This window comes from Leopardus geoffroyi, chromosome E1, assembly GCF_018350155.1.
Source record: "Leopardus geoffroyi isolate Oge1 chromosome E1, O.geoffroyi_Oge1_pat1.0, whole genome shotgun sequence".
NCBI classification, from domain to species: Eukaryota; Metazoa; Chordata; class Mammalia; order Carnivora; family Felidae; genus Leopardus; species Leopardus geoffroyi.
In genome coordinates this window covers 36,047,451-36,073,700 of record NC_059330.1, presented here as the reverse complement: position 1 = coordinate 36,073,700, position 26,250 = coordinate 36,047,451, and the positions used below count along the sequence as shown (strand labels likewise).

At 44.1% G+C, this 26,250-nt stretch overlaps 1 protein-coding gene across 3 annotated transcripts in view; it reads right to left on the bottom strand.

Annotated features, from left to right (window-relative positions):
- Positions 1–26,250, bottom strand: part of ZNF652 (zinc finger protein 652) — a 56,107-nt gene that overhangs the window by 10,360 nt on the left and 19,497 nt on the right. For all 3 annotated transcript variants that reach the window (XM_045488480.1, XM_045488479.1, XM_045488481.1), the window contains 4 exons: positions 5,588–6,746; positions 2,977–3,124; positions 2,483–2,598; positions 1,985–2,129 (listed from right to left, as the gene is read on the bottom strand). In XM_045488480.1, the coding sequence (XP_045344436.1) occupies positions 1,985–2,129; positions 2,483–2,598; positions 2,977–3,124; positions 5,588–6,490 (1,312 nt within the window). In that variant the 5' untranslated portion in view covers positions 6,491–6,746. The remainder of the gene's footprint in view (positions 1–1,984; positions 2,130–2,482; positions 2,599–2,976; positions 3,125–5,587; positions 6,747–26,250) is intronic.

Genomic DNA, 26,250 nt, shown 5'->3' with positions numbered 1-26,250 from the left:
ACCGTATTATTTAGAAGAGTAGAAAAGTTGGAAACAGAAATCATCTAAATGTCCAATAGGGAACTGGCTAAAAAAAATAGAAAACAACATCTTTTACTTTATGGGACTATTGTTAAAAGTTGTATTTATTGTAGGAGGTAACGTATGCAAAGCACTTTAGACAGTGCCTGACATATATGTGCATAGCAAATGACGGCTATTATTACAGCAAATTTACCAGCAGGAATATTATACAACCATTAAAACGATATGACTGGTAATGACATAACACAGTAAAAAGGCAAAGTAGGTTACAATAAAGACCCAACTTTTGTTTTATGACTATACACACGAACACATAAATACTTATGCGCAGGATCTATCTATACGTGTGTTAAGAAAGTAAAGAATTTTTTTAAATGTATGCCAAAATGTTAACAGTCATGGTCTTTCAGCGATGATCATTTTTGTTTTGTTTTCAACTTCCGCATTTTCTAATACACTTTAAGAAGTATGTACTACTCTTTTAATGAGAGGGATAAAAATTTAAGTGAATTTAGGTGGCTATATTTTTTTGTTTGTTTTGGAAGAAACAGGAAATGTTGAACTTGCCTATTTGGTCAAAGAACATTCAACATAAAATTTTATTCAACAAATAAGTTAATCACAAAATACACACTCTATTTCGTGTTGTGGACATTTAAGGGCCTAGAGAAGGAAGGACGGAGGGGAAGGAAGAAAGAGGAAGAACCGCAGAAGGAAGAGCGAGTCCGGAACCGGGACAGAAGGGCCCAGAAGACACGCAGAGAAGAGCAGGGGCGCGAGGCAGAGGGCACTGGTGGCTCCAGGTTCCTTCCAATCGTGGGACATTTATGGGGCCCCGCTATGTCCCAGGCATCGTGTGTGAATGTGACACAGCTTCTGCCTTCCCAAGAGCTTATTTTCCACGTAGTTCCACAGTTTCCTGCTTTCCAACAAAAAACTGAATCCTAAAAGTGACTCAGTTACAACCAGGAGTCTATCTGAGAGCCACCAAATTAGAAGAGGAGAATTTGTTACCTATGCTGATATATCCTGCCACCCATTTGCTTGGGCTTCAAAGTTACTCTTTGGGGTGTAACTTATTTAATGAAAATCCTCTCGTGACTCTTCATCTAGACTAATCCTTAAAATCGCAGGGTGCGCTGCCCTGAATGGGAAAGAAGCCAGGCAGGCGTTCTTCTCCGGACTTTGACAGAAAAATGCGCACTATAGTGATCCGGCCAGGACAGTTTCCTCACCACTGGCCGAGCCAAACGAGCAGGGCGCTAAGCAAGTTAATCCCGTGGTTCTTTCTAGCTCTGTCACTTTGTACTAACAGAACGGAGAAACCTGTGACTAGATTCTATTTAGAAACCCGGAAGGTGGTTCACACTGTTCGATCGCTGCAAAGACTGCTAACCCCAGAATACCCGGTCAAGGCTGAGATACACTGATGCCGTGCGTCCCTGCGGGCTGGGTGGTCAAGTGCTTATAAAGATTCACATCCGTGCTAGGAAGCATACACCCCTAGAAACACGGAATGGTTAAAGTAAGACTCATTTGACGGGAGAGGTTCCTGAAAAGTGGTCAGTTTCGGGAAATCCAATCCAATCAGACTTTAAGCGAGCTGAGAGAGTATTCGATCTAAAGCAGTTGGCGGCCTTCGTGTTTTAAGGGTCCGGAACCCTTTCCTTAAAAAAGCACAAACGCACGTACACAAAATAAGTGGCGTACAATTTCAGGAATCCTGTGCCCTAAGCGTCCGATGTCTCGGAGGGACCCATGGGTAAAAGGCACTGGCAGACACTCCGTTTTTAAACGAACGGAGTTAACGAGAGCCCGGTCTCCCAGGACGACACGTCTGTGTTTCCACCTGTCGGGCTTATCTCAAGGAGGATCTGCACTCAGAACGCGAATGTGTGCTCTCGAGTTTTGCGTGCACAGATGCCCAGGTGGTGACCAACCGGTCCCCGGGAACTCTTACCAGTGTGTGTTTTCATGTGCTCGTCAAAGTACTGCTTCATGTTGAAGTCCTTGCCGCACCACTGGCACATGAACTGCTTGTGCCCGATGTGGATGCTCATGTGCGAGCGCAGCTGGTACTTGTACTGGAACCTCTCGTCACAGTTCTGCAGCGGACACGGGGAGACGCGTGAGAGCCGCGCTCGCTGGCCTCGCTGGGGCCCAGCCCACGAGGTCGCTGAGGCTCCCTCTGCGGCGCTGCTATATGTCTGCAGCTCGGTTATTAGCAAGAGGGAGGGCTTCTGCAGAATGATCCCCGAAGCACACCCGACTTGTCGGGATGACTGAGGAAAGAGAAACAACTCGCTCTGTGTCAGTCCCGGGGCTGCCCTAGTCTGGGAGAGCTACCGGGGTGTTAGAAGCGGCACCTGGCGCCCGCGGCCCCGCTCCCCTCCCTCACCGCGCCCCCCCTCCCCCGCCCCTGCCCCGCCCCAGGGCCGGGGCCCAGCACAGCCCTTACCTCGCATCTGAAGGGCTTCTCTCCAGAATGCTGCAAGGAGTGCACCTTGAGGGACATGCTGCGTTTGAACGACTTTCCACAGGTTTCGCATGTAAACGGCATGTCTTTCGTGTGTGCTGGAACACAGAAGGCGCCGGACTCACGACGGGCCCGCCAAGCCGCTCAAAGTGGCCCAGACCCCGCTCCTACTGCGAGGTAATCGTGCCACCTTAACCTTCCACGCTTTAATTAGTGAGGCCTTCGCAGCAACGTTCTCAAGAGAGGAAGAGGCCACGACGCTGGAAAGAAGCCCGGGTGCGGAAGGCCACCTACCCCGCGCACGCTGCGCCGCGGAAGCTCAGGGGAGACACGGAGCGTTTAGTTTCAGCGAGTCAGAACCCATTACGATTACGGCAAGGCCGTTCCTCAGATCCTGCCCAATCCGAAGCCTCAAACACACCAAAGAACGAGGGACAATGACGGGGGTGGTGAGAAAAGCAGCAGGAAGAACTTACCAACCATGTGTTTCCGCACATGAGCCATGGTGTAGAATTTCTTCTCGCAAATTTCACAGGAAAACTTCTTTTCTGCATACCCATGGACGATCTTGATGTGTTCATGAAGGGACCAGAGTTTCTTGAAGGACTTGTTACAGGAAACACACTGAGCAGGATAAATAGAAATAATCTTTATTTACGGGGGCCTGCAGAAAGCCATAGCTGCCTACCGGCCCGCTACGAAACGGCCGTGCCTTAGACTCGGGGCACAGGGCCCGAGTCCAAACCGAAGCCAGTCCTCTGAGGAGTCCAGATGCCAACACCAACCTCTGTATGTTCTATTCTCCAAGACGCATCTTTTAGACACACGTCGGGAGTACAAAAACAATGGCAAAAAGGAAGACGGAAAGAAATGGGAAGTTCCACTCATACAGAAGACTCGACTGCTTTCAGCAAATTAGTACAGTACCAACGAGAAGAACCAAGTTTTTAAAAATAAATGAATTACGAAGAGCATCTGTCTCCTACATGTAAGTCAGCATGCAGGTAACAGGTGCTTCCCAGAGATTACAAACTAATTTTAAAGCAGCACAGATAAAAGCAAGATAAAACACACATTAAAGGTTATAGATCTGTGGAAGCGTAACAATGTTTCTGTACCTTAAAGAATGCATTTGGAGCCTCCATTCACACAATTTATTGAGATTTTATTGTATCTTCCCATTATCTCATTTACTCTACTAAACATTTCCCTCTGGCAGAATTTTCTGTAACTCCTAAACCTCCTTCCCCCTTAGGGCCAGCTTCGGATCTCTCGTACACGCATCTATAGGAAACACACGCGCCAACAGTGCTCAGTTCCTCGTATTACAAATCATGGATAGTCTAGAATACCAGGCATAAAGCGTATCAAAATAAAATATTTCTGGTTAAAGCAAAACAATCCTAGAATGTTCTAGGTAACCACCAGACTCTGGGATATTTAAGGGAACAAGTAGTTATTCACTGTAAATAAAGATCTTGAGCATCACGATCCCTTCGGGAAACAAGAACTCGGAGTGTAAAAAATAAGCCTGTGCTTGGACCTGCTTGAGAAAAGGGCAGACCCCCCCACCCCCCAAAGCCATTATGCAGGGCAGGGTTTCGATTTTTACTTCTTCCTGGGTCGCCAGGATTATTAGGATCTACACATATGAACGAAGCAGTGTCCTTCAGGAATGTGAATAGCACTCTTCCGGCGGATTCCAGAAAACCTGAACACAAGTTTAAATGCCTTATGGTCAGCAACAGCGAGGAAAGTCACAGAAGGAGGATGTACTAAATGCTTTCTTTCTGTAACTTCGTAGAGAAAATTTGAGTAGCAACAAAAAAACCACAACTGCATAAACATCAAGATACACCTTTCAGCAAGGGTCATCACAGAGCCGAAGTCCGACCCCTAGGGTGCAGCATCGCGTCGCGCTCCCTTCGGTCTGAACCAGTTGACAACTGAGCAAGGGCAACGGCAACGGTAGCTACAGCTACGGGAGGGCAGGGGCGCCACCACTCAGCCTTCTTTCATTACCAAGCGCAAGCGCGAAACAGGTGACGTCACAGCCGACGAATCAAAAGCAGTGAATGTCTAGCAAATGTAACTTATATTTTAAAAACCTGTTTAGAGTAAAGCAGTGATCTCAATTGTTGATCAAAAGCAAGCGGGAAAGTGAAGACGAAGGAGGGCTCCAGATCAAGCACGCTCCAAGAAACAAACCAAAACAGAACAATTTCACTTTTCAAAAGAAGTTTAGCTTGAATGCAGCACAGCACTTGTATTTTACATATCTTGCGGAGACGTTAACAGACTTACCTTTTATGAACATTCATCAATATGCATTCACATGTACAAACCAATACGGCTCAACATAATATAATTAGCATACCTCTTAACCTGTCACAGTACCGTCCTTTCAGGACACCAGCCTGGTTTGAATACCACACTCTGTTACCTTAATGATACCGTACGGGAGCATTATGTAACCCTACCGCCAGGCGGGCAACACTTTCAACCAGCTCAGCCTCTGTTTAAAGTTTGCATATTCCCATGGGCTCAGCCTCTTGATAAATTTAATGTTGTCATCTCTCCACTGGTAAAAGCAAACTCACTCCTGGAGATCTTCCATTTTCACCGGTCTGAGTCATTACGGTTTTTGTCCCCATCAGCTGCACTAGAATCTGGCATCCTTTCAAACCCAGAAGGGGACCTCTCTCTATTCCTGACCTTGACTCAGTGTCTCCCACCTTGACAGAGAAGATGCCAGAACGAATGACACATTACGTATGTCTTACAACAGCGAATCTCAGTGCCAAGTCGGTGTTGACTCTACCTCCTGGGCAATCACCTACAACAGATCCCCCTTCCACGTACCTGGCTTCCCACTAGTCCAGCGTCAGTTAAATGCAATGCTTTTGAAAGAAAATGTTAAGCCTGGGTTTTGAAAAGACCAAAGCAGGAAGGAGCTTTTAAAAAGAGAAATCGGTGACAACTGTCCCTTCAGCCTCTACTGTATTTATTCTCTTGGGCAGACACCAGGTGAGTCTGAACAGCCAGGTTGTATCCTGAAAGGTTTGCCCTCTCGGTGATGAAACCTACCTGAATATTTTTTTCACAGTCTGTTTGCTGGTGAAGGGACAGCTCACTTTCCAGGACAAACTTCTTGCCACACTTATCACAGATCTGCATGCGCCTATGAGTAACGTTCATGTGCTTCTCCAGGTACCAGCGAGTATTAAACACCCTGGGGCACTTCTCACAGGTCAGAGTCTCTTTCTCCTCGCACTTAGCTTTCTGGACTGGGGCTTTGGGCTCCTTCGCGGCCCGCTTCTTCCGCTTAGGTGGCTCTACACTCTTCCTACGCCCTCTGGTAGTCCTGGGAGTCGGGGAAGCGGTAGCTGCGGCCACGGAGCCGGCCCTCCTGGTTCTCCTTTGTGTGACGCTGGCCTTCTCCACCGTCTTCTCCTTCTTCTTCTGCCTTCCGTTCTCTCCGTAGTCATTGCTGTCATCGGTGGCCTCCTCCTCGCTCTCTTCCTCTTCCTCCTCACTGCTTGTCTTCAGAACAGGAGTCTCTTTGGACTGAGAAGAGACACCCTTTTCCCCTTTAGACACATTTAATGTTTGATTATTAAGGTTTACCTCCACTATGATCTGCTCCCTTTTGTAAGAGACTTCCTCCTCCTCCTCCTCGTCTGTGTCATCAGAATTCTCCCGGTCTTCTTTAACAGCATGCACGTCAGACACTGCCCTTGTCTCCCTGAAATACGGCTGTTCCTCTGTTTCGTGGAGATGTGGTTTGCTCATCTTGGTGTCCACTAACACAGAATAAGGACTTCCTGTTTCCCTTTTGTACACTTTGGTGGACAGGTCAAGTTCTTGGTTGGCACCGTGATAAAAGGTAGATGGCGCTTGACCACGACGGCTCTCTTCTTGTGCCATTCCTGCTACACGCGCAGCACAGTTTTCAGCCAGCTCCTGACCAGAACTGGCTGTGTGGCTCATGGGTACGTGGCCCGATTTATTACGCAGTTCAGACTAGAGAGAGAGAGCTCTCAAACAGGGTAGCTGTTAAGCCTCCAATAATTTTCCATCCACAAAGAACCACTCAAATGGAAAAAGGGTATTCCTGGGACCTGTGTGCAATTCTTCCAGTGTTGCAGCACCAAAGCAGAAGTCGAAAGGTTTGGTATTATGGCAAGAGCAGAGCACTAGGGATTTTTCTTCTGCAGACAGCTGCAAGTGACTTGGCGCATCTTATCTACAAAGAAAAGCAAAGAGGAAAAAAGGTCAGATACCACTATTTCCTTCTTACAGCATGAGCTTACATCATACCACAAACACAGCTGAAAAGGATTAGACTCTTTATATATACAATTCTTTACCCTGCTTAAGTGGTTCCGCGTGGGCCATTATTTTACTGGGCTACTGGCTTACTAAATCCGACACGTATTTTGTCAGAGTGTAAAGTCCACGACAGCGGGAGGCATCATCTGTCCGGTACACGGAGATATTTTTAGAGCTTCGCACAGGGCCAGGCGCTTAGTAGGTGTTGGGTATACGTTGGACGACGAACTGGGTGTCTACGCTTGCATGGCGTTCATTATGCTAGGTGCTACGGCACATAACGGTACGGCAGAATATACGGTCGCTGTCCACAGGGCGTTTAGTCTCGTTATATAATACGTGTCATACGCGAAACACACAAGAGCTTTATGCCGGCTGGCTTTCTTTACAACTTCGGTCACCACCATCCACCACGGCGAGGGCTCAAAGAACAAAGCTGGCAGTGAGCTAGGAGGATAGAACAGCTAAGTGACATAACTCCAGAAGAGACAGAAAATGTCCTCGGCCTTCAATACGGTATAATCTAGGCACAGACATTACTGGATTCAGGTTTGCTGGAGCAATTTCCAAGTTGCTACGTATTTTTAAGTCTCCTCTAGGTGAACGGACTAGATGCGCTCAAGAGCTGGGTAATTTTTCATGTGTCAGTTGCACGGAGGTCTAAATTCTAAGAAACAGTAACCATCAGGTTGATACGGTTCCAAGAAAAATAAAACCGTCCATTAAAAAAAAAAAAATGAGAAGGGCACATAATTTGCTTTGTGACATACCTCACATTGCTGTTTAGTCAACCACCTAATCTCTGAATCATGAATATTACTGCAAACACATACCCCGTCCAGTCGACACAAGGAAGGAAACTGGCCTTTGCTGAACGCCTCCTCTGTGCGCCGGCAGGTAAAGGTGCTTGTTATTATTTCTATTTGAAAGCCACCACAAGACTTTGGGGCTGGTTTTGAAACTCGTTTTTAATTTATAGATATATATTTTTAAATCAAATCACTAAAAAAGGAAAAGCACGCACAGCTGCCCAAGTCAAATACACGGCAAGGTTTATAATGGAAAGAGCAGCCCTCTGCCTACTCTGTCCTATCTGAAACCCATCCCCCACAGACGAAACCATTCAACTACTTTATTAGCCCCTCCCCCCAGGATGTGCTTCCGTATTTGTAAATATGACTGGATTTCTATTTCGTGATTTTTTTTCAGTTTGAGACATTACTATTTGTCTCTCACTAAAGTTTTCTTAACCTTATTGCTCCCAACCTTCCCTCCATCTTCCCAATAATAGTTGGATCACAGCTTTTTGTTAAATCAGTATTTGTTCTTACGTTATTACGACTATAATATGTGGCTCATAACTACTACTGTCAGTCCTCTGTGACTACCTTCCGTCTTCTTTGACCTTATGGATGTATTCTTTCAAAAAAAAGTGATTTTACTTTCATTTCAGTGGAATTTCAGAAACGCCTGGCGATAAACACCACTATGTTTTACTTGACATCTGAACAGATATATTTGTACGTTTTTATAGTTATAAATGAGGAAGTTATGCCTGTGAGAGGCTAAGTAATCTAAGATCACATACCCATTACATTAGAGAAGCAGTGTTTGACCCAGGCCTGCCTGACCCCACGGCTCATGGACAAATGACGCTCCAAAATAATTTCAACTCAGTTGTCCCTATAAACCGCGTACCTTTTGCCCATTTCAAAATTTCATACCTCATAAGATAAGCAGGAAGATCCCAGTAGCTTTTAATTTTACTTAGCTTTATTTTGCATGTGCCAAAACTTCTGACCCAGGGAAATAATGTAAACTACTACAAATCATGTTAAACTTACTCACGCTAATTATCTCAAATTTAGCAAGGGAGGAGAGACAGTAAAATTCAGTTAACCAGCAAACGCTAAGAATTAAACAAAAACCGGGAAGACAAAGAACAGTAATTGCGAGGAAATCCTCTGCGGTCATCGTTAAGGTGTTCTTCGCAAAGACCTGTGGGTCCTCAACCTTGGAGGCGTGTGGCAGGACCACGTGTTCTAACCCCACCCCTCCCCTGTCGGTGGGTGCGGTACCGTGACTACTTCCGGACCGCACATCGTGAGCACAGGTGACATGCAGGACAGGGCATTTTATGACCAATGAGACACCCCCCCCCCCACACACACACACCCCTTTTCTCTCTGCCTCAGGGACCACCAACCTTCAAGATGACAACTGCCATCACTGGTATCAACCTGGGACCCCGAGTGACTAGAATGACCTACAGGATAGGCGCGGCGCAGGGGATTTTACTTTTATTTTTTATTTAATTTTACCCAGGGTGGGTTTTTAAGACCTCTGAGATCTTGTGTTGTTTAGTACTATTGCACGCATCATCTGGCCTGGCCTAGCTGGTACTGCCTCATCCACAAAAACGAACACATAGGGCAAAGGCTTAGGAGCGGGTGAAAGGGGGCAAGGGAGGTTATGGGAGGCGACAGGGACAGCAACTCTTATTATGCAGTGGTGAAATTACTGGTGAGGCTTATCACCTATGTGTCTCCAAAGAGAGAGCACTCACCGCTCCACCAGGAGAATGGGACTGTCCAGAGAGAGTGCTGCTTACTATCGGCTGTCCGTGACAAATCATGACATGAAAAGGACGAACGCAGAAAAGCATTGATCGGTGTGCAGTCAGGATTAAAGGAGTCCAGAAAGTCAGCGGTTTGTAGGTTAGAAGAAGCAGATGCTTACTAAAAACAGGGAAAGTCTTCAAGCTACAGACGCTGATTAGAATTCAGTCCTGAGGCAGGATCAAGAACTACTTACTGATAAAACCTCCCACTGGATTAAGGCGGGGCCCAGCAAAAAAAAAAAAGAGACTAATGAGGAAAGCAGTCTCTTAGCATATGTAGCTACAAAGCCTAGTTCTCTAATGCCAATCAGTTGAAATGCTATTAGTAAATGGGGGAAATGATGTCAGTGTAACACCCAAGTTCTTCTGTTGGTTTCTATGAGATGAACCCTGCGAGTTCATGTTTCAAGTGATCAAGAGAAAGCTTTCTCACAATTAAAGAGAGAGCCTTAGCAACCTACGAAGACCTTAAGAAAAAAGCTGAGCATCCAACTTCCGTGCCTTCCTTGAATGCTAGGAGCGGCTGGTTCAGCTGCTTCATGAACCACCACACTTTCCACTTTATGTCTCGTCAAGTTGAGGCATGTGTTCCCCTCCCGGGTTACAAAATTGTTTTGGATCGCCAAAGCCTACCCCATCTCCTACATCAAAATTTTAATTGTAACGAAACTGGTCTCTACCGTAAGCGAATGTCTTCAAGACCCCAGTCTCCGGGGAAGAAACCACTACCCCGGGGATTAAGTCTTGCAGAGGTTCGAATGACTGACGCTGGGTGCACATGCCTATGGAGATTTAGAATATTTACATTTGGAACATATTATTTAATATAATACATTTATTTTAATTATTGTTTTTATTGGTACACCGGTTACAGTGTTTCACAGATTTTGAGTGGTCTGCCCCGAACTGATTTTTCCCATAAGCCTCATTCATTTTAATGTATGATTCTGCAAAATCCAGGAAGACATATATGGCATTATAGCAGAAACACCTATACTCAAAATTAAGTCCAGGAAGAAGGATGGGACCAATAAGACAGAGCTCTGTAGCAAATTTAAGTAGGATTAGAAAAAAACTGTGGATGTGGCTAAGGCCCACAGGGCTGACTGGAAATAAACTTTTTAAAAAAAAGCCAATTAAGTTTTTAAGAGTTATACGGCCAAAAGAACCTCCAGACTGGATTAAAAGAGACCATGACTGTTCAAGACTTAAAATGCTCTCTGGGTCCTCAAGCGTCTATGGGAGGAGGCAGGCCAAGAAAGCTGATCATTCCCCTAAGGGGGCATCTTCTTCATGAGTCCATTCTACATACAATTAAGAAGATTACAGGAAAAGAAGGGGCACCTGGGTGGCCCGGTCGATTAAGCATCCGACTTCAGCTCAGGCCATGATCTCAGGTTTGTGGGTTCGAGCCCTGCGTCAGGCTCTGTGCTAACAGCTCAGAGCCTGGAGCCAGCTTTGGATTCTGTGTCTCCTTCTCCCTCTCCCTCAAAGATAAACAAAATGTAAAAAAATAAAAATTAACAATTAAAAAAAAAAAAGAGGATGAAGCGAGGGAGCAAGGAGAAAACAGACCTTCGAGTTACTCCTAAGGAGCCAATCAGAGTCTATTCAAGAACATTCTCCCACCCTGAGGAGGCCCTCTCAATGACTGCTCCGAGATTTTAGAATTTGCTACAGTGCACTGACTGCTACAGTTCTATTCTTGCCCCCTTTCAAATGGGAGTCCAGCAGATAGTCATGGCTGCACTTTGTATGTCGGGGCAGTGACCATCTGTCAGTTTCTTTCACACAAGTCTCTAGATCAAGAAAGGCAACATCTAGATCCAATGGAGAGACTACTGTGCGTCATCTCCTCACAAAGAGACCACCAATCGTCATACCCTTGAGTCACTCTGAGGTCCTGGACTTGAAGCTTGATGCCCTTGATGAGGGGGCCAAAGGCAAGCTCAGGACAAAGCACAAGCTAACACCCTGCAGCCCTCCCTCCCCAAGTGCTCCCCCCCCCCCCTTCTCCCCATGGGATACGTGTGACATTCCTCAGGCACTCCTGGCTGCCCCGGAACAAAGGAAAGGGAAAAACAAATGGTTAACTGATAGAGATCACAGTCATGCAGGACATGAGTCTCCATCAGTTTACAAATGTCTCAGCAAATTACAAGAAAAAGGCAATCTTATCAATAGCCTAGCCTCCAGAAACGCACAGGCTCAATTTCCTGGAGCCCTAAAGTGTGGCACTCCCCTCCACAGTGATGCGGGGCACAACGGCAAGAAGAAAATGTAGATAAAATTAAAATTCTTTACAACCTGCAGCCCATTGACAAATACTTGAGGCAAATACAGAGAATAATAGTCCTCTAGGAACCCCCTACCGTCTTAATGTTAGTGCTTTGCTGGAGGGAAAAAGAACTTTACCTCAACAATAGCAAGGCCTCCAGTATCTTATGAGTCCTCTTTGGCCAATAAAAGTCCTTTTGGAAATGTCCATTCTTCCTTACCCACCCACCCCCCAACTCCGTAGTATATAATCCACTCCTCACAACCCAGTGCAGCTCTTTCTGCCCGCGGGTCCTCTTCCCGCACTTTAACAAGTCAATCACCTTTTCTGCACCAAGAATTCTTTCTTGGCCATTGGCCCCGGACCTCCCCCCCACCACTTCAAAACCGCATCACCATCACTGGCTAGACCTTGGGGTTCCCTACCTTGCAGAGGAAGTGAGTGTATTTTGCCAATGAGAGAGACCAGACAGTATCTGATGAGCAAAAGCATGGTGCTGTTTATGAAGTATTTTCAGCTGGCTCCCTGGCAGGGCTGAATTCCTGCCCCTACCATAGTCATGCGGGGACTACCTGACTAGTTGTGGGCATCGTGTGAAATAAGACCTGTGCATCACTTCTGAGCTACTGTAGTTCATTGCCAAGGAGAGGCCCTCCAGACCGCTTTTCCCTCTCAGGCATGGTGGCCAGTAATGTACAAGAAGATGGTTGCTCCATCAATCTGCATCCCTGAGTGATGTGAGCGGAGCTTCCCTGCTCATTTACCATGGCCACGCAGCGAGAGCGAAGTCCTTCACTGATTTCAGCCAAGGGCGGGCAGTGATCTGTTATGGCAGCATAACCTAGCTAATGTAGTTCTTTATGTGTACGCTTATACATATTACACGGATCAGCTATCTTGGTCCTCAGCTAGACAGCACAGACAGTAGAATTGCTAAGTGAAAAGCTAAATCCGAAAGACAGAGGGCTTAATACACAGGGGAATTCTTTACTTAGTAGGTTAGAAAATGAGACTATTCTTTCTTTAAAAAAAAAAATTAGAGTTAGAGCACTTTATTCTACTTTAAATGACACAGCATAAACGCCTTCCCACATGAACCCGAGAGGGGCATCTCCCCACTATTACAATCAGGGACACTCACAGAAACATCAGCAAACCACACGGTCGCAACGGAAGATGCAGTCTAACTGTTCACTTTGAAACACACACGGGCTCTCTGCCCGCATTTTACTTGCTTCATTTGATTTTGGCACCTTCACCCTTCACTCAATTTTGGTAATAATCTTCCTTTATTCTCTTTCCAGAAGACTTAAACTACCTCCTGAGAGCACAACTGAGTAACCTTTGCAAGACCAAAAGCACACGAGGGAAACGGAACATTCCATGTTTCGTTATCCAACTCCTACTGTGTATCCTCAGTTCTAACTTACTTATTACAAATCATCTTAGCTTCATTTTTTAGAAGGGTCTCGAGGTGAATACACGGAGCTCTAAGAACCTGAAAGCAGACAGAAAGAGCAACGAAGAAATAACTCTCACTGATATTTAAAGCCGTTTAAATTCATCTCTCTTTGGTGTTACAACAACACAAGTCCTTAGACATCGTTTTCTACTGCTTCTTAGATTCCAAACTAAAGCAGGTCATTCCTGCGTGTCCTGCGATAAGTAACGTACGCAACTTAGGAAAAAACGTGGTACGTGTGCTAAGGGGTAAACAAACTGAGAGGCAAGCAGTCCTGGCACTCTATGAGCTTGACCAGCCACTGGGAAGAAAACACAATTTTAAAAGAAAAACTAGAGAACGCGATAGCATGTTATAAACAGCAAAGTACAACTTCCAGAATGCACGCTTCTCAATGCCATGTTCCCCCCAAGTGGATTACAAAACAAACTTACGTAGTCTTCAAGAGTGTTTATTTACATTTAGTTTTAAAGGAAAAACCACTTTGTCCCCTGAAAAGTTTTAATAGTTAATTTTTGACAAACCCAACAGGTTTTTTTTTTTTCCTATTAAAATATGCAACTATACATCCTCCTCGTGTACTTGGGGCGAGTCGCTGCAAGTTGAAAGGGCAACTTTGTAAAGCGTATCACTCTGCCACCCGTCCTGACTCCTCTTGCGGAACCGCTTCCTCCAGCCTGTTTCAAGGCCAAACTACCTGGTGCCCAACCGTGGTCCCGCTGGACGGAGGTTTCCAGAACCTACACCGATTGAGGAGAAGGCCAAGACCACAACAACCAAGAAATGGAAAGGAACAAGGAGGGAAAGAGAAATGTGTATTGGCAAAATCCTTCCAAATAAATAAATAAATAACGAAATAAATAAGGTCCACCAGGAAGAAGGGACAGGATGACAACTGGGTCTGTGACAATAACTGTCTGATACTTTATTCAAAGCTCTGTGGCTTTTGCAGAAGGCCATTCACTTCTTTCTTATTAGGAAAGTATGTTAGTGATGCATTTGCCAAGTAACAACTAATCTCAAAGTCTCTGGACAGTCAAGTAATTATTTAACAACTACTATATACACTGGAGTTAAAAAAAAAAAAAAGCAGAAATCTGAAAGTTTAGAAGAGAGAAAAATTTCTCCAAGTTGGAGAAATTGGAAAAGTCTGTGAAGGATAATATATTTCGGAAAAGTCTGAATGGCAGGTATATATATGCATATTCTATTATATATTACATATAACAAAACAAATACACAGTTAAGCAAGATAGAGTAAATTTTAAAAAAAGTTAAAAAGTTGAAGTAGAAAAAAATAAAAGTAGGAAAGATAATACCTGGAATAAGGATAAAATAAAAGCAAAAACCGCCTTATACTAATTATCAGTATTGACAAAAATAAAAATTTAAATATCTGAATTGCAATTCAAAATAATGTTTTACAAGAATGTGTCCCTTATGAAATAATTATTTAATCTCTCTACCTGGTAATTAAGTAGAGTTTAAAATTCATGTCCACACTAAAAGCTGATTTTTTTTTCTTAATACAGTAGGTTCTACTCGTCTGCAATGAAAGAAATCTCACCAAGTCCTTGTCTTTTTCTTTCTTTTTAATGTTTATTTACTTTTTGAGAGAGAGAAGGGCGGGTGGGCAGAGACAGAGCAGAAGAGAGGCAATCCCAAGCTGGCTCCACACTGTCAGCACAGAGCCTGACGTGAGGCTCGATCTCACAAACCGTGAGATCGTGACCTGAGCCGAAATCAAGAGTCAGACACTTAACTGACTGAGCCAGCCAGGTGCTCCTGTCCTTGTTTTTTTCTTAAAAATAATCTCAAAGAGTAAGACAACTTTCAAGATACCTGTGGTGGACACTCGAAGTCTGACTACTTCAGATCCTAAATTGCTAAGTAATTTTAACAAGTGCGGTAAGAGTCATTTAGACCTCTCTGATCTTGTTCTTTTATATAAAACAAGCTATACTATTATGGCAAAGAATGTGTGACCCAACAGGGTTAATCATGGGACCAATAACTACAGTTCATTTTTAACCCAAGTTTTGGTACTGTCTAAAACTTGATCAGTCTATGTACCTCAGTCTGTCGACCTGTAAAGTGGGAACCAAGAACAAGCTGCAAACCTGGAAAGCTCGGTAAGGTCTACTCCCTGATTTACAAAATGCATTCGGTAGTGGTGGTAATTTGCATTTATACGATGTTTTACAATGTGCACATAGCATATTTATCATACATTTGCTACACATTTATTAAGTGCCTACTATGTGTTAGGCGCTGCAGGAGTTGAAGCCATCAAGGTGTGCAAAGGTCTAACCAGGGAGACGGACGTGAAAACCAGTCATCGCAGTACGGCGTGATAAGGACAATTGCAAAAGACAGCACAGCCCAGTGGTTAAGAGCACAAACTCCGAGGCATTAGAAATCTGGCTCTGACACATTCCAGAGCTAAGTGGCTTTGGTCAAATTACTTAACCTCTCTATGCCTCAGTTTTTGCATCTGCAGAATGAAGACAATTATTGTGTGTACCTCATGGTATGTTACTGGGATTAAAGGAGTTAATAAAATATAAACGCTTATGAGAGGACTTAGCCACAGTAAGCCCTATTATAAGTGCTTCCTGAATAAACACACTCACCTATACCTATAATGTACAGAGGCAGTGCAGGAAAAGGAGGTGACTGACTGGTGTAAAGGGGGGGGGGTCACCTGTTAGGGGAAGTTTCAGAGATGAGATAAAGCTGGAGCTGGTTCTGAAGGACAAGCAGAAGTCAGAGAGATGGAGAAGGGAAGTAGGCAAAGTTACAGGCAAGAAACTCACGTGAAAAAGACAGGAATGAAACCACATAGGGTTTTGTCTGTCTTAGTTAAGCAGCGTTGCCCTGCAGTGGCTTGGACTGCAAGTTCCTATTTCACAGCTGAGGCTCAGTTTGATAACTTTCCCATTATGGTTGCTGGATACGTGATGGAACAAGGGCTGGAATTCTGGTGTTCTAACTCCTAGTCCCGTTTACCAACGGCCTCTCGTTGCGCTATGACAATTATTCCAAAAGATGTATTTAGGCCTTGAACAACAACAAAAAAGTCTCTAATGAGACAAAGTAAAAGAAATAAAATGTTATTCAAGGGTCCAAGTTTGAACCTTCGCTAGTGAATGCCCACCTCCCTGCATGAGGCCCCGAGTGTTGGGTCACTTCCCTGGGACACATCTCAGGTCTCAGCACGCCTCGCCTGCACTGGGTGTTCCACAGGGACCAATCTGACAAGGTAAAAATTTAATCTGGTTCAGTTTGTTTTCTCGCAACAATACTGTTAAGTTTTCAGCAGATGAAACCTTAAGAAATCTGTAGACTTTAAACTTGGGTGTGTAAAGTGGGAGTTACAGATACAAAACTGACAGTAAAAAACGTTCTGAGTCACAAGATCAGTAGCACGTTGTAAATGTCCTTCATTTCCAAGGGTAGACACAGAACAAACCTGGGACGCACTAGAAAAGCTACCGACACAACATGTAAAAATCAGCTTTACAATAAGCAAAACCTCAAATGACATAGATTACTGGGCCATATTTTAGATCAATATTATAAAGTGTTCTCAGATGCCTGTATTTCATATAGGTGAAAAATACAACTAATTTAAATTTTTTTACTGTTTATTTATTTTGAGAGAGAACACGTGAGAGTGAACAGAGAAAGGGCAGAGACAGACATGGGGAGAGAGAGAGAGAGAGAGAGAGAGAGAGAGAGAGAGAGAGAGAGACAGCGAATCCCAAGCAGGCTCCCCACTGTCAGGGCAGAGCCTGAGGTGGAGGTTTGAACTCACGAACTGTAAGATTATGACCTGAGCTGAAACCAAGGGTCGGACGCTTAACTGAGCCGCCCAGGTGTCCCTACAACTAATTTTAATGTAATCTCACCTAATAAGATTTCATATGTCAATTCTCTTTTAAGCAGTCCATCTAATCCGTTGTCCGTAAGAAATGGAATTGAGAAATGCTTGTCACCTTTAGTTTTAGACAAAGCTTTCACAAAAAATAAAACTTCACTGAAGTTTTTTACACCTACATTTAAATGAGACTGCCACTGTGTTTCCTTAATAACACACAGGAGAAGCTAGGAAAAAGAGGACAAAGAGGAGGTACTTCTCCTAAGGGACTCCCTAATTACCTTCAAAACATCCACAGTCTCCACATTTCCATTCAAGACAATAAAAACTAACGTGCATTACTCATCACAGTGGCTTAGGCAACCTTAACTTTTACCAATAACCCCTGAGGGCCAAAGGAGAAATCAAATACTAAGCAGGCTACGCTGCAGGGCCTGGATGATCACAGTTATATTCAAAACATCTTTCCGTTATTCAACTCCCAAACATCATCTACAGACAGGAGAATATAATTTAAACGAAGGAGCTCTTTTTAAAAAAAAATTTTTAAAGTTTATTTATTTTGGAAGTAGAGAGAGACAGAATGTGAGTGGGGGGCAGGGCGGGGTGGGGCAGACAGAGGGAGACACAGAATCTGAAACAGGCTCCAGGCTCTGAGCTGTCAGCACAGAGCCTGACGCAGGACTCAGACCCACAAACCACGAGATCATGACCTGAGCTGAAGTCGGACGCTTAACCGACCGAGCCACCCAGGTGCCCCACGAAGGAGCTCTTTCAAAAAGAAGAGTAAGAGGGGCGCCTGGGTGGCGCGGTCGGTTAAGCGTCCGACTTCAGCCAGGTCACCATCTCGCGGTCCGTGAGTTCGAGCCCCGCGTCGGGCTCTGGGCTGATGGCTCAGAGCCTGGAGCCTGTTTCCGATTCTGTGTCTCCCTCTCTCTCTGCCCCTCCCCCGTTCATGCTCTGTCTCTCTCTGTCCCAAAAATAAATAAACGTTGAAAAAAAAAATTAAAAAAAAATTAAATTAAAAAAAAACAAAAACAAAAACAAAAAGAAGAGTAAGAGTTTTTGTATTCCTGCTATCTCTTCCGTTAAAACCCGACAAAGTCCCGGCTGCAGGAATACTCAAGTAAAATTCTGTGCCCTTAAAAACAACCAGAACGTATCCACGAGATACAGAATCTTGGAAAGTCTCAGGCTAGCCTTGACCCAAATTGCTTTATGGAATGAAGCTACTTAATGCACTGGTCCATTTTCAAAATGGCTGTGTGAGGACCTGATCATTTTTTTAAAAGTTTATTTCTCTCATTTTTGAGGGGGTGGTGCAGAGAGAGAGGGGGAGAGAATCCTAAGCGGGTTCTGTGCTGTCACCCGAGAGCCCTACACGGGGCTCAATCTCATGAACCGTGAGATGATTACCTGAGCCAAAATCAACAGTTGGACGCTTAACTGACTGAATCACGCAGTTGCCCCGGTACACTGATCAATATAAAATTCAGAGACTTAAAAGGTCTTATAAATCTTTCTTGTTTTCTTGTTCTCACTGTGGCCGCCTGTAATGTAAGCCATTATGAGAGGCCTATACGTATGTCAACTGACTAGACCATTGTGAACTTGAATTTGAAAAACTCACTCAGAAAATGAAAATAATGGAGAAAGGCCCTCATTACATTCCTATATTTCACAGAAATAAAAATCGCAGATATTCCAGACGTGTAAACAAGGAAATGCTGGAATTTACCAAAAGACAAATGACTCTTACTGTTTTCTCATTAACTGTTCACACTTCAAAAAGTTAACACTTGGAAAGAAAGTTGAACTGAAATAGTCTTAAACCAACAGGTATAAACAGTCTCACACAAAGATATCTGATGACAGATGGGAAGGTTTAACCCAACCCTAACATACCCAAAACATGGCCAATGGGAAGAGACAGCTGCTCTCATACTGCCTGCTTTTTCCCTCCCATAAGGTCTGTATGTTGCTCTAGTTGGCACAGCAATTTTTACACTTCTGAGGATCTTTGGAAAATTAAAAATCTTCTCCCCGAGAAAAACGAACACACAAAATTTCACATGCCATTTCAAGGAGTTTGCCCATTTCCAGAAACCCATCCATGGAACCCTCAGAGGTCCAAAACCCCCAAGCAAAGACCTCGTATCATAAGCAGATTTTACTTTTCCTGATTTTGTAACATATATGTAGTGAGGTTTACAAATTAATGTTTTCTCCTCTTCCTACCCTTTCTCTCAATCTCTACAGTGTATCCACGATCAGAAGTGAATTAACAGCTGAACGAAAGAACACTGATGAGTGACATCATTAAGTATAGAATAAAAGATCTTGTATGAACACCGATATACTACTTAACCAGGTATGTGACTTTGGACGAGGCAACTGATGTCACTCAATCTCACTGCATCCCCCCGTAAGACTAGAATAAGGGCGCCCACACCTACATAATCTGGTAACACAGGCAAAGTTCCCAGTACATGGGGGGGGGGCTTTCAGTGCTGGCTCCTTTCTCCTTCTCAGTTGAGAAACTCTTTCTCAAAGAAGTTATAAACTATAGGTGACAGAGTAGAGATTTATGTAATTTTAGAGTTTGTTGCACACATTTTTCCATAGTGAACATGAGGTAATGAAGATGAAAAAAACTGCAAAAGATAGGGAAGGGAAAGTTAAGGTTCAGAAATGAAATGGGCTAATTATCAGCAATAACCAAACTATGGATAGAGTTCAAATGTCCATCGACTGATGAATGGATAAAGAATGTGGTATATATATATATAATATATATATTATATATATATATACACACACACACACTCACATAGACCCCCCCCACACACACACAATGAAATATTAGCTATCAAGAAAAATGAAACCTTACCATTTGCAATGATGTGGGTGGAGCTAGAATGTATTATGCTAAGTGAAATAAGTCAATCAGAAAGAAAAATACTATAGGATTTCACTCATACGTGGAATTTAAAAAACAAAACAAATGAACATATGGAAGGGGGTGGGGAGAGAAGGGAAACAAACCACAAGAGACTCTTAATGACAGAGAACAAACTAGGGCTGATGGAGGGAGATGGGCGGGGGATGGGCTAGATGGGTGATGCACCTGTTGTGATGAGCCCTGGGTTTTGAATGTAAGTGATGAACCACTGAATTCTACTCCTGAAACCAATATCGCACTGTATGTTAACTGACTAAAATGTTATAAATAAATAAACTAAACAAAAAACAAAAAACGAAATGGGCTAAGCAGACCCATGAAAGAAAAGATACTCATCATCAGAAAAAGGCGAATCAAAACTACAATGAGCTCCCATCTCACACCTGTCAAAAGGACTAAAGTCAAAAACTATAATGTTTTTGTGTTAAATATAATAACAGAATACAATATAATATTTATGTGTAGCGCTGTATAAATTTTGAAAATGCAAAAAATTTACAAAGTGGCAAATTTAGAATAAAATCTGTAATCCTAAAAAACAAGCAAAAAGCAAACAAAAACAAACAAACAAAAAAACTAAAAAAAAAAAACAAAAAACAAAACCAAAACCCGCCGGCAGCAACAAGGGTTGGTGAGGGTGTGGAGTGAAAAGAACCCTCATGTGCTGTTGATGGGAATACAAACTGCAGCAGCCACTTTGGAAAACAGTTTGACGGTTCCTCAAAAAGCTGAACACAAGAGTTACCGTATGACCCGGCAATTTCACTCTTAGGTATATGCTCGAGAGAACTGAAAATGAATGTTCATATAAAAACTTGCACATAAATGTTCACAGCATTACTCACAGTAGCCCCAAAGCGCAACCATCCACATATATATGAACTGATGAATGCACGAAGAAAATGCACATCCGCACGATGGAATATTATCAAAGCAAGAAATGGAATACTGAGACACAGTGGAACATAGATGAATCCTGAAAATGTTATGCTAAGCGAAAGAAGCCACACACAAAAGGGAATCACCATAGGATTCCGTTTACATGAAGTGGTCAGAATAAGCAAATCCAGGGAGACCGAAAGTAAATGAGTGACTGACAGGAGCTTGGGGGTAGGGAGGAGCAGGGAGGACTGCTCATGGGTTCCAGGTTTCTTTTCGGGTGATGCAAATGTTCTGGAGTCCGATACTAGTGACGGCTGCACAACCTTGTGAATATACCGGAAACCACTGAGACCGTACATGTTTAAACGGCGAGTTATATATGGTGGACGAGTTATCATCTCCATAAAAATAAATAAAATGAAATAGGCTACCTGAACACGAATAGTCCAAAGGTGGTCTGAGAAAATAAGATTATCTGAAAATTATGATAGCTTACATAAAAATGACACTGCTGGATGAGTGGCTGGGCCATAAGCTAAGAGCTGGGCTCGGACAGCAGAGTGCAGTGAGACCGGGGAAATTAAGGCAGGACTCTGCCGGGCTCTTCCGTACCGCTGGGCAGGCTACTCTGCCTTTCCAGCCCTCAGTTTCCTCAACCATGAAAATAAGGGATTCCCTTCCAACACTCACATTCACTCACATTGTGTTGATCATGTGTTTCCATTCTTTTGCCTAATTCCTCTGGTCGCCCACTGCCACGTCATTCCCAACCGTTTGAACATGAAGGGCTGTCGTACGCTCCTCTCTCCACCCCCAGTTCCCCAGCCACGTTCCCACAGAGCACTGCTTTTTAAATACTGTGTCTCAGAATCTGCATTTAGATCGTACTTTTTAAAAAATGTCTTAACAACCAAATATAAAAAAAAGAGCCTATCATAATTTCTCGGTCGGACTGTCCAGCTTTACCGTAATTTCCATTTGAGTTTTGAACGTTAAAATTGGCTTATGAATCTCAGGTTGGGGACACCTGTTAAGGGAATATATTATCTGTGGTCTTGAAATAAGTACGATACTAAATGAGATCAAGCCCACAAGCTGGCCTATGGTATAGGTTAGGTTTTTCCAAAACTGGGTCCACCACGCTTTCTCAGTGTGGAGACAGCCACGACCACACTTACCACCCTTCCTTGGATTATTCTATTCAGTCCTCTGCCTTGGTAAGAAAGCATTTAAGGCAGTATGCCAAACAGGTTGTGGAAGGAATCCAGGAAGCCTCAGATACCTCAGAAATCCAGAAGCCTTTTTCCTTTATGTTAATGGTCCCTTTTGTTGGCGTTTGTTTTTCAACGTAAGTTGTAGGCCGAGTGAAACAAAACCGGGTAACAATGCCACGACTATGTCAAAATTAAAGGCAAAAGGGCCCAACCACTCCAGAGGTAAAGGACAGCGCAACTGGACTCGGTAGAGGTGTTTCTACATTGGAGGCTGGCACACTGACCCAAGAGATCTTCCCTCCCTCTGGGGAAGCACGGCTGAACACAGAGAAGTGGATTACTAGGGTTCGATTCGGGTTTTTACCCTCGCCACAATGAGTTACGGGTTTGAATCTTCACAAGACAGTATACCCAGCATATCACAGGCTTGGAAGAGATGGGACTCTGTTTACTACAACTGTTACTCAAACACAGGTTTATTTATAGGTGCCCAGATCTCCTTTTTTCCTCCAAAGAGAGAAATAGCTTTTTGATTTTTTTTTTCTGATTAAAGAGGTGACGTTTATAGTTCAAAAGGGTTTATACACTAAGCATTTTCTGTGCAATTCTCACTCTACTCTGTTTACAAGCTGTGACTATCATCTACATGCAAAGCGCCAACAGCCTAATATAAGGTGAAGATATGTTTTTTCTCATTCCTTCAAATAATTACTGTGTTGGCCCTAACCATCACAAGCTTAAAATTTGTTTGAGGAGCAAGAACTATACCCAAAAAATAAGTCACAACTGCCAAATAAAACAAATGGTATTTTCTTTTTTTTAGTTTATTTACTTTGAGAGAGAGAGAGAGAGAACATGAGCATGGGGGGGGGGGGCGGGCAGGGAGAGAGGGAGAGAAAGAGAATCCCAAGCAGGCTCCGAGCCGTCAGCACAGAGCCCAAGGTGGAGCTCGAACCCACAAACCGTGAGATCATGCCCTGAACCAAAATCAAGAGTCAGATGCTTAACTGACTGAGCCACCCAGGTGTCCCAAGGGTATTTTAGAGGTGCCATAAAATTATTTAAAAGGGCAAGAAAGATGTAGAATGCACAGGCTATGGAGGGCCCTGTGCAGAGCATGAGATCTGAGCTAGGTCCTGACAAATGGGAGGGACGTGAAAAGGCAGAGAGGAAATGAAAAGACAGGTGGAGGAGAGGGCTATGCAAGTAAAACCGCCCTGAGGAATAAGAATAGTATATTCCAGGGGCGATGAAGACACAGACCTAGCCAAAGGAGTCTTGCTGGGAATCAAGAGGCGATCGGGTTAATAAATACAGAGCAGGGACAGAACACGGAAGGGTTCTGACTGCAGAGCTGGGAAATACATGCATGACCAAAGGTGGCAGAGAGGGCTGAAGAGGGAGAAATCAACAGAATATGCTTATCAGGCGTGATGGAGAAAGAACGAACATGATCAAAGAGGATTCAGACAGTGTGAATTTCCATCCTTTACAGCTAACAGGAAAATACAGGTGGGAGAGGCAAAATAAAAAATATAAGATCATCAGCCTCAATTCAGAGAGGGCATCTCTTTCACACAGTAACTAGAGAAGTCGTTCGTGGAATATCGCTAAGATTCTCTTACGATGACAACCACTGCCATAAAATTACGTCCAAACTTCCCTCCAGATCAGACCCCTCACCTTACTGCGCGACTCTCACTTCCCTCCACATCCCTCCACAAACCTATGCATCAGCTTCAGGGTCCAACGTTCCCTGAGCATCGCAGAATTTCTCCAGGCCAGGCATCAGTGTATCCTGCCGCCTCAGCCAAGAGCGCCTTATCTCCCTCCCTAACAACCGAATCTTGCTAATTTTTTAGTATTCGGTTCAAACACCACTTACTCTTCCTGCAATTCCCCAGCCCCATCACTTCCCCTGTATCTATACTCTGCCACTACCACTTCTAACATACTTATTCATTCTATTTTGTCCAAAAATTGCTCATCTGTCCACATTCCCATTGCCAGTGGCTGGCTTAGGGGCGGGCCCATGGCCAAGTTTTGATTAGTGAGATGTGAGTGAAGGCCAGCTGGGCGGCTTCTGAGAAAGACTGCCAAACTCTTAAAAAGCGAAAGAAAGTATTAACCACCCCTTGCTCGATGTTCTCTTGTCTGGATATGATGCCTGGAGCGGAGGTGCCCATCTTGCACCCACGGTGGGAGATGGATAAGGGACAAAGACATTTCCGAGATGGCAGAGCAGAAAGACGGAAAGAATGCGGGTCCTTGATGATGTCTCTGAACCACAGTCCTAAACCGATCCGAGGCTGAGGCATCTTGTTACTTGTAATGATGCATTTTCCCTATTTTAAAATCACTTTGAATTAGATTTTCTATCAGTTGAAACCCAAAGCATCCTACTTGACACAGTCATGTTTAAGATGCAAACGAGACAACTAAGGACACAAGTCAAGTGGCCAGCTGGCCAAAAGAGTGTGGGGATGGGGGGCGGCGGGGGGGGGGGGTGTCAGGCCTGGGGCTGAATATTTGGGAGACATCAGCACACAGAAAGAATTTAAATTTGGGGGCTGGGAAGACGGGATAAACAGAGAAAAGAAAACACCGCGGCACCTCAGGGCCGAGGAGAAAGAGCCAACCAAGAGGAGAGGAAAAACTCACGCGGAGGTGAAAGGAAACACTAAAAAGTGCAGAGCACCGAAGCCACGAGATAAACACATTTTCCTCAAGAAAGGACTGGTCAGCTGTATCGAATGCTGCTAAAACACGGAGTAAGAGAGAAAACTGACCACCGAATTTAGGGGCTGAAGTCATTCCCTAAGCTGAAGGGCCCCCTGTCCTTCCGCGAGCCTCCCCCCTCCTCCCTGGACAAACAGCAGTGTTGAGTTAATGAGTATACTGGCTCAGGGCTGAGGCTTGGGCTGGGTTCTGGAGCTCTCACCCCCTGGCCGTGGGGCCTCCTCAACCAGCTGGCTAAGGTGTGATGCGGAGGGCATGGGGGCTGAGGAACGGAAGCTGGGGGTGGGAGTCGGCCCGGGGAGAAGGTCTGAGTTGGGTTTTTAAGGGTGGGGGAGACCTGACTGTGTCCGAACGCCAGTGGGAAGGAGCACCTCTCACCACAAAGGATCCATTACAAGAAACCATCTTGCAATTCATTACAGTGGGAGGTTAGTTCGTTAAGCTTTCAAAAATTAGATACAGGAGAAAAATATGATAAAGCCTCAAGCGCTGAGCTCCACCTCCCTTCAGAACGTGTCAACCAAAAGAAAAAAGACGGCGCCTTATAAAAAGCAGTAAGAGTAAACAGCAAATGAAAAGTGCTCAGTTCTCTTGGTTTACGCCATAAAGATGGTTCGCACACTGAAACCCAAACTCAAAATACTAAACCATGAAAGTCCAGACAGCTAAAAGCTAAGGACACCTATAACAGAGCTACCAAAACCCGTTTGGAATACCCACCTAAAACACTGTCCGTCTGCAATCCTTTCTCAAATCCTAAGTATTTTTTTTTCTTTTGGTCTTACTGAAGAAATACGTCGTCTCAAGATAAGCTTTCTATAAGCTTGTGTACAACAACCACATAAGAAAATATTAAAACATTTTTATGTTCACTTCAGGAGATTCGAAAATTTAAAACCACTCCAAGTTAAAATAGGACCACTTCAAAGAAGACGGGATAATCTCAAAGTTAAGACCAAAACAGCTTTTGATACAAACCACTGCATGTTACAGAAACAGTAACCTAGTTTCATTTTGAGTATAGTGTTTGCTGCCCTCAAGGGACCTGCAACTTTCGAGCAAGATTTTTTCATTAAATGCCAGATAAAAGGTAAAGTGTAGGGGGAATTTTTTCAACACATCTTCATGCTTCAACACATCTCAACTCTTCAGGTTAAGGAAAGAAAGACCCAATCGTTATGCGTGGGCGCACGCGCGCGCGCACACACACACACACACACACACAATTGACAAACCTCTGTTAGTTACTGGTGACATAACACTAAGATTTTAACTCTAGGCTAAGCTATAGAACAGCTAGTAATTTAACAATCTACTTGGGGGCGGGGGGGGGGGGGGGGGAGCCCTCAGCACCACACAAAATTGCTCTCAGCTCTTTGCT